Source organism: Littorina saxatilis, unplaced genomic scaffold (assembly GCF_037325665.1).
Source record: "Littorina saxatilis isolate snail1 unplaced genomic scaffold, US_GU_Lsax_2.0 scaffold_390, whole genome shotgun sequence".
NCBI lineage: Eukaryota > Metazoa > Mollusca > Gastropoda > Littorinimorpha > Littorinidae > Littorina > Littorina saxatilis.
The window spans coordinates 105628-115000 of record NW_027127129.1 but is presented as its reverse complement, the minus strand read 5'-3'; the positions used below and the strand labels follow the sequence as shown (position 1 = coordinate 115000).

General features: G+C 42.2%; 1 protein-coding gene across 1 annotated transcript; it reads right to left on the bottom strand.

The window, feature by feature from the left end:
• Window positions 1-7369: 7369 nt before the first annotated feature.
• LOC138955594 (uncharacterized) lies at window positions 7370-8827 on the bottom strand. The gene is made up of 2 exons (XM_070327167.1): window positions 8269-8827; window positions 7370-7802 (listed from the first exon to the last, which is right to left on the bottom strand). The coding sequence occupies exons 1-2, from the start codon at window positions 8469-8471 to the stop codon at window positions 7583-7585; spliced, it is 423 nt and encodes a 140-aa protein (XP_070183268.1). The 5' UTR covers window positions 8472-8827; the 3' UTR covers window positions 7370-7582.
• Between the last annotated feature and the right edge of the window lie 546 nt (window positions 8828-9373).

Genomic DNA, 9373 nt, shown 5'->3' with positions numbered 1-9373 from the left:
TCATTGAAACGACCAAATGGCTTGGAAGATTTTCTTATCTTTTCACCGTACCAAATCGACTTTGGGGAGGGGGTTGGGGTGCACATAAAACATATTCTTACTCACACACAAAAAACAAAACAAAAATCAGAATTCGTTGCCCACTAGATGTTTCGTGCAGCTATAAGCCGTTGTTAACTTGTGATTTGTAAAAATGTAAAAATAAAAATAAAAAAAATAACGGGACGCGCCCCGCGAGTTGTAAAAACATTTTTACAAATCGCGTGGCGCGCCTCGCGATTTGTAAAAATGTTTTTACAATTCGCGGGGCGCGCCCCGTGATTTGTAAAATTTTTTACAAATCACGTGTTTGCGCCCGATATTTTCTTGTCATCCCCAAAGTCAAGGGACAAAAACGAAATCCCTTGACTTTAGGGGTAGCGCGACTGTTAATTTTAAGATTTTTTTTTCATTACTAGGATGTCCCATCGTTGGGAAATTCCAGTCGCTTCCTCCCAGTGGAAAGCTAGCAGTGACAGAGTCGCACTACCCTAAAGTCAAGGGATCTGATAGTCCCGTTTCGCCATTATCCCAATTCGCCACCATCGCATTTTGGCGACATTTCTCAGGCCAAGTGTCATTTTACCACCATGTCATGTACCATTAGCTTCACATCCCATTAATTTTTGGCGCAATCCCGGATCGCCGTTATCCCATTTCGCACCAATCCCAGTAGCTTCACATCCCAAGTCAAGGGATCTATTAGATTTCTAGATTGTCTCATCGCTGGAAGATTCGGGTCGCTTCTTCCCAATGAAAAGCTAGCAGCAACAGAGTCGCGCTACCCTTAAAGTCAAGGGATCTATTGGATGTTTTTAGATTTTTTTTTCATTACTAGATTGTCCCAACGCTGCGAAAGTCGGGTCGCTTCCACCCAATGGAAAGCTAGCAGCAACAGAGTCGCACTATACCCTAGTTAAGGGATATATTAGATTTTTTTTCAATGCTAGATTGTCTCATCGCTGGGAAATTCGGGTCAGTTCCTCCAACTGGAAAGCTAGCAGCAATAGAGTCGCGCTACCCAAAAGTCAAGGGATCTATTCGATTTTTTTTCATTTCTTTATTGTTCCATTGCTGGGAAATTCAGGTCGCTTCCTCCCAATGGAAAGCTAGCAGCAACAGAGTCGCGCTACCCCAAAAGTCAAGGGATCTATTAGATTTTTTTCAGATTTGTTTTTCATTGCTAGATTGTCCCATCGCTGGGAAATTAGGGTCACTTCCTCCCAGTGGAAAGCTAGCAGCAACAGACTCGTGCTATCCCAAAGTCAAGGGATCTATTACAAATATTTTTGTGTATGTATTTCTTGTCCCATCGCTTGCTAGCTTTCCACTTGGAGGAAGCGATCCGAATTTCTCAGCGATGGGACAAGAAAGACATGAAAAAAGAAATGTTTTTGTTTAAATTTTTACAAATCACGGGTTAACAGGCGTCCTTATTGCGTGCCTTACGAGAAACAGATCGCGTGCAAAAAATACACGTAATGCTGTGTTGTCGTATTCTTTGTGCTTTGGTTTATCGTCTCTAATTAAAAGGACCCTATTCTCAACTCTTTCCTATTATCTTTCCGACTCATGCAATGTCACTTTTCTTTGAGATGTTTTGCGAGGAGTTGTGAGCTGAGAATACAGGCGTGTAAGTAGAACGCAAAAATCACACCTTGACTCGATCGGACAGACTGGTTCATGTAAGAGCACTTGACAGTCTCTGTCTCTTATCCCCGGTAGGATCATAAAATCGTGGAATCTGCTGATGTTCGTACTCCCCATCTACTTAGCTTCGTCCAAATAGGCCCACTTCAAACATCACACGCGGAAGACACGACTTGAGCTGGACACCACACGTGCGAACCACGCACCAAGACACCTCGCACCAGTCAGCATTGAAAACAATGTTTTCGCGAGAAATTGACATAAATAAAATCAATTTGAAATGTTAAAAAAAAGAGAAAAAATAAATTAAAGACGGACTCTTGAAGAAGTACCAACCGGTCATGTCTTTCATTCATCCATTTTCTTCTGACAGAAAAAAAATAACACAAGGAAAATGAACACATGTAAATAGGATTAAAAGCAAACGGCAAGTTGGGTGACAAATGTTACTGACCACCACGTGCGAATTTAAATTTGGGTGGTGTCCTAGGTCTCCGGCATAAACACTAATTCATAAAAAAAATAAAACTCTTTATTTCATACGGTAAAGAAATTACCTTTCTGGCAATATATCTTGTTTTAATATAACTGGCCGCATCACAAAGATCTACAGCTAAATGTGTGCATGTAGTTTTTTTATGACGAGTAATGTAGATCAAATCCTGTGGAAATTGGTCGAAAGTCAATATTACAATCAACTACATGTACTTGGCTCACCCATACAAGCTTCAGTCAATACTCATTTCCGCATTCAGAACTATTCTGTTCAAAGACGCTTGAGCGATTGAACATGTAAAACGCACTTGCACATGTTTAAATTTTGACTTTTTTCCTCAGACATTTTGTTTCTATCCTCTGACATTTAATTTCTTAACCTCTCAAATTAGCGGAACCGAGAGCAATTCCCATGCCTGCTTTTTGCTACCTATTCTCTATGCACTGTCAATAATATGGTTTGAGGCGATTTAGTCGTTTGCTTACAAAAATAAGATATTTTTATTATCAGATCAGCTTTGCAAAGGAGATACTTACAAAAAAAGTCGGATGCGTGGCGACAACTGCTATTTACTGAAAAGGAAGGAGATGAGAGAGAGGGGGGGGGGGGGGGGGGGGGGAGGGGGGTGGTCCGGGGAGAAGTGGAGGGCAAAAAGGGACAGAGCCGATACGATTACGATGTTGAGGGGAGGGGGGACAGCAAATATTTGCATGCACGTGGTGGTCAGTAACAATCGTCACACGACTTGCCGTTTGCTTTTAATCCTATTCACATGTGTTCATCTTGTCCTTGTATTATTTTCTGTGGGTTTTTTTTCTGTCAGAAGAAAATCGCTTTTCATGCATGAAGACGTGACGGGCTGGATAAAACATGTCTGAGTGAAACGTTATTCCTTTCAGAGTCCGACTTCGATTTTGTCTTCTTCTTTTTTTAACAATTCAACTTGATTTTATTTACATGAATTTCTCGCGAAAACATTTTTTTCAATGCTGGCAATGTCTTAGTGCGTGGTACCACATGTGGTGTCCAGCTCAAGTTATTTGTCTTAGCTTTAAATTCCGCGTGTGATGTTTGAAGTGGGCCTATTTGGACGAAGCTAAGTAGATGGAGAGTACGAGGCAGAGACTGTCAAGTGCTCTTACAAGAACCAGTCGGTCCGATCGAGTCAAGGTGTGATTTTCGCGTGCTACTTAATTAGGCTACACGCTTGTATTCTCAGCTCACAACTCCTCGCCAAATGGTGGCAAAAACTCTCAAAGGAAAAGTGACATCGCATGAGTCGGGAAGATCGTGGGAAAGAATTGAGACCTCAGAATAGGGTCCTTTTAATTAGATACGATAAACCAAAGCACAAAGAATACTACAACACAGCATTACGAGTATTTTTTGCACGTGGTCTGTTTCTCGTAAAGGCACACAATAAGGACGCCCCGGTGGCTTATAGCTACACGAAGCATCCGGTGAGCAACAAATAAAGTTTGGTCGCTAAAAACATGTCCGTACCGTCGTCAGCGAAGATTGCCTTATATGGACCACTGCCTAACATGGACCAATACATTTCTGGGTGGCCGAGTGGTAACGCACTTGCGCTCGGAAGCGAGAGGTTGCGAGTTCGACCCTGGGTCAGGGCGTTAGCAATTTTCTCCCCCCTTTCCTAACCTAGGTGGTGGGTTCAAGTGCTAGTCTTTCGGATGAGACGAAAACCCGAGGTCCCTTTGTGTACACTACATTGGGGTGTGCACGTTAAAGATCCCACGATTGACAAAAGGGTCTTTTCTGGCAAAATTGTACAGGCATAGATAAAAAAAATGTCCACCAAAATACCCGTGTGACTTGGAATAATAGGCCGTGAAAAGTATGATATGCGCCGAAATGGCTGCGATCTGCTGGCCGATGTGAATGCGTGATGTATTGTGTAAAACAAATTCCATCTCACACGGCATAAATAAATCCCTGCGCCTTGAATATGTGCGCGATATAAATTGCATAAAAAAATCCCTGCGCTTAGAACTGTACCCACGGAATACGCGCGATATTAACACCTATTGTGTTTTCAGCGTAGCAATAGGGTCCGATATTTAGACGAGACAAGTATAATGCCGACGAGTCGAAGACGAGTCGCATTATACTTGTTCGAGTCTAAATATCGGACCCTATTGCTACGCTGAAAACACAATAGCGATTATATAGCTGTTATGACCTTGATTTGTTGTTCCAAACTTACAAAATGACAGTTTTTGCGTCGATGCGTTGATCTCAGGTTTTGATAGCAGACAAACTTCTTACGCGCATCATGTTCGCGCAGGCATGCACACCGCTACACGCTTTCTGACTTTGGAAGAAAAACTGACTCCAAGTGCATTCGATTTCACAACACAGTTGTTGAAACAGCTTTTTAAGTTGTCAGTGTATGCTGTTGTCGATAGAAACATCGCCGTGGTACAGATGGGTAAACCGGAACCATGCGTCTTTGTTATCGACAATATGCTTTTGGATATTGAGAAAAATGGCCGACTTCCGTAGCATTATGCTTTGATGATCGGAAGAGACCACAGCCCCCGAATTCCCCCACGTGTTCATCAGAATAGCTATATAAGCCTCATATTGATTGATTGATTCATTTCAGAAAACTAACGGCGCTGGAACGCTCAAAACAATTTCATTCGCTGTATTCAACCTCTATGGATAACTTGCACATGTCAAAACAGTTGCAACATAGGTACATAGTTGTATAAGGTTAAGTGATAGATTTTGATTACCCTGTGGTTACCATGTTAATGATCTAGTATTTGATTATTGGCATGTCATGTTGTTTTATGTTTTTATCGAATGTTATGCTTGAGTGAATCTTTCTTAAAGGTTTGTTTGTGTGTTCACATAACTTAGCTCAGCTTGATAAGATTAGACAACATTTTGGATGAAATCCTTGAATTGGCAAGTCTCTGATAGTCATCATCTCTCTGACACCCCCCCCCCCCCCCCCCGACTTTCCCGACTTAAATCTTCCCGATATTGTTGAAATTTAAAATACATGACAGTATTACCCAATTAGGTCTCCCCTGCGTTTAGTACTCACTGACACTGAAAGCCGAGAACATGATTATGCTCGAATATGAATGAGAAAATACATCGACGCACCAAAAATGAAAAGAGCGGTTACCGAAAACACTACGTGTCAATAATCACGCGTACCAGTGGTACTGTTTTCATAAAATGTTCTTCCAGATCTGTACCAAAGCATACTTACAGAGTTAGTCAACCCATGATGGTGTTGATATCACCGTATAAATATGTCTATGTTTCTGTCATCGTCCGCCACTTCTCAGTCAGTCATTCAATATGTCTGTCTGTCTGTCTGTCTGTCTGTCTGTCTGTCTGCCTGTCTGTCTGTCTGTCTGTCTGCGCGTCCGTCCGTCTGTATGTGTGTATGTGTCTCTCTCTTTCTCTCTCTTTTCCTGTCTGTCTGTATGTCTGTCTGTCTGTCTGTCTGTCTGACTGACTGTCTGTCTATCTGTCTGTCTGTAAGCCTGCCCGCCCGCCCGTCATTCCGTCCGTCTCTCTCTCTCTCTCTCTCTCTCTCTCTCTCTCTCTCTCTCTCTCTCTCTCTCTCTCTCTCTCTCTCTCTCTCTCTCTCTCTCTCTCTCTCTCGCTCACTATTATTTGAGAAACGATTCGGTCTGTGACTTCTTTAAATCGTATCTTGCTGACCGGACACAGTATGTCACTCTACAATGCCAGAATTCGTCTACTGCACTAATAAGACAAACCGGCACGGTGGCCTAGTGGTAAGGCGTCCGCCCTGTGATCGGGAGGTCGTGGGTCCCTATAACCCACGTACTGCCCATCTGCACTAGGAAACTGTTCTCTAATTCTTGCAACCGCACAAGCTGGTAAGGTGACCCTGATGTCTCTCCCAGCCATTTCCAGACCCACCGCACAAGCATGCGGTAAGCTACATACCGATACTGCCTGGAAAGAAAAACAAGCATACAGTATTAATGACAGTATCAATCAATCAATCAATATGAGGCTTATATCGCGCGTATTCCGTGGGTACAGTTCTAAGCGCAGGGATTTAAAAAAAAAATTTTTATGCAATTTATATCGCGCACATATTCAAGGCGCAGGGATTTATTTATGCCGTGTGAGATGGAATTTTTTGTACACAATACATCACGCATTCACATCGGCCAGCAGATCGCAGCCATTTCGGCGCATATCCTACTTTTCACGGCCTATTATTCCAAGTCACACGGGTATTTTGGTGGACATTTTTATCTATGCCGATACAATTTTGCCAGGAAAGACCCTTTTGTCAATCGTGGGATCTTTAACGTGCACACCCCAATGTAGTGTACACAAAGGGACCTCGGTTTTTCATCTCATCCGAAAGACATTATATAACGTGCGCCACACACAAGACCTTTTTGTCAATGGTGGGATCTTTAACGTGCACACCCCAATGTAGTGTACACGAAGGGACCTCGGCGTTTCGTCTCATCCGAAAGACTAGCACCCACCACCTAGGTTAGGAAAGGGGGGAGAAAATTGCTAACGCCCTGACCCAGGGTCGAACTCGCAACCTCTCGCTTCCGAGCGCAAGTGCGTTACCACTCGGCCACCCAGTCCACAGTACACAAAGTGTACAATCAGGATACTTGAAAACATTCCCCATATTGCTTTGCTCAGAATTAGCACATGCGAATAAATGAATTGTCTTGAAATAAAAATGAATATCTGACAATTAATTTTCATTTTTTTATTGAGTCACTTGAGAAAAAGTGACTCTATGTAATCGGTCAGTGTTAGTCTGTCCGGCCGGCCGTCCGGCCGGCCGTCCGTAGACACCACCTTAACGTTGGACTTTTCTCGGAAACTATCAAAGCGATCGGGCTCATATTTTGTTTAGTCGTGACCTCCAATGACCTCTACACTTTAACGATGGTTTCGTTGACCTTTGACCTTTTTCAAGGTCACAGGTCAGCGTCAAAGGAAAAATTAGACATTTTATATCTTTGACAAAGTTCATCGGATGTGATTGAAACTTTGTAGGATTATTCTTTACATCAAAGTATTTACATCTGTAGCCTTTTACGAACGTTATCAGAAAAACAAGGGAGATAACTAGCCTTTTCTGTTCGGCAACACACAACTTAACGTTGGGCTTTTCTCGGAAACTATAAAAGTGACCGGGCTCAAATTTTATGTGAACGTGACTCATTGTGTTGTGAATAGCAATTTCTTCCTGTCCATCTGATGCCTCATATAATATTCAGAACTGCGAAAGTGACTCGATCGAGCGTTTGCTCTTCTTGTTTTATTGTTATTTGTTTTTGCACATCTATGACATAAACCTATTTATAGTATCATGATTACAATTCTAAAAAAAAAAATAACTTACTCATTAGCATCCTGTATAGCCCTCCCATACTGCTGGTTGTACCAGTGATAGCATGTCTCCAAGACATAGTGGTCCAAGCACACTGATCTGAAGCCAGGGTGGTCAGTGATGCAGCCCACCCCTGTGCTTACTGTCAGTGATTCCATTTCTGGAATTTCTTGACAACAGCGGCATTCTCGGATTGAGCCCATGCCTGCACAGTTTGCGCACTGACACCTGCACACACAAAATTTGATACAAGTTTAGTTCAAATTCTCTGCAGTCTACAAACTCACACAAAAAAATTGATCTACTAAGGCAGTAAAACAACTGAAATGGACAAATTCACAACCAATGGTAGTGACCATTATGTCTAGACAAAACCATAATAAATTGTTATTCCATTGGAACATTGGTATATTCATACGTGTACTGATTTGGCTAGTTTTAGTTTTGGGGACTGCTACTAGCAATGATTGAGTGGGCATACTGACTACTCAGTAGGATGATGTTTTGACTAAAATTATAATCAGGAATGCGCATCACTTTCTGGCATGCATGAATTGCATCAAGGGTAAAAGAAGACATCGCACAAACTTTACAAATTACTGACTGCAAAACAAGCTCTACCAGAATCGATTCTATAATAGGAATATATACGAGGAAGAGTCTCACAATCACTGAATCAGTGGTAGTTTCTTACCAGTTGGTGGACATCAAACGATCGAGAGACTCGCTAAAATCGTCTCTGTCGGGTGTTTCCTCAACCTCAGCATCGGACAGCTCAGGTTCAAACTGGTATGGTTGAAGATCGTGTTCATTCAAAACCTCAAAATCACTACTGTAGCACGATAGTTCCAGTGAAGAAACGCTGCTTGTTTCACTATTTTCTTCATGGTCTGCCATGCCAATACAGCTGCTGACGTCACTGCGAGGGGAGATCAGCCATGGCTGCGTTTTAGATTCTTACTTCCCTTACCCTTAATTGCAGGTATGAAAACCCACTTTCATTGATCGATATCTATTAAACCAAAGGACTTTGCTTGCCAATATTTTGCATCTGGTACTATTTAGTAATGTTCTCTCAGCAGAATTTTTTTGACCGAGCAATGTGGTTGACCTTTAATACTTTGATTAGATACTGCTCCTTTTAGGTATGAAATGATAGCATGTGCATGTGTGTAGGTAAGCGAGCGCACGCTCGCGCGCGCGAGCATGTGTGTGTGTATATGTGTGCATGTGTGTGTGTGTGTGTGTGCGTGTGTGTGTGTGTGTGTGTGTGTGTGTGTGTGTGTGTGTGTGTGAGCTTGTGTGTGCGTGTGTGTGTATACGAGGGTGTGTGTGTGGATGTGTGTGTGTGTGTGTGTGTGTGTGTGTGTGTGTGTGTATGTGCGCAGTCTTTGCTTTCGTTTACAATTATTCTCTGTAGTATGTTCCAAGGACAGGTTGGAAGATTAGGCTAAGCCTAAAACCTTTATCCTTATGTAATAAAGTTCTGAGTTCTGAGTTCTGAGCTCTCTCTCTCTCTCTCTCTCTCTCTCTCTCTCTCTCTCTCTCTCTCTCTCTCTCTCTCTCTCTCTCTCTCTCTCTCTCTCTCTCTCTCTCTCCTTTGCTGGGCCGTCAAGGTGCAACTCTCTTCCTTCGAATGTTAAAACTAGCAAATCTGTAAATATCTTTAAATCTTCCTTAAAAAAACATCTAAACTGTTCTCTGTAAGTACACACCCACGGTGACATAATTATGTGAATCTTACAGTTCTGTCTAATGTATACTATATTAATATTACTATATAATTATATTCACGTCAT

Coding starts and splice junctions, on each gene's coding strand:
- LOC138955594 (XM_070327167.1), bottom strand. CDS start 8,471: ATGGCAGACCATGAAGAAAATAGTGAAACAAGCAGCGTTTCTTCACTG. Junction 7,803..8,268: donor CGTTTGATGTCCACCAACTG/GTAAGAAACTAC, acceptor TTGTGTGTGCAG/GTGTCAGTGCGCAAACTGTG.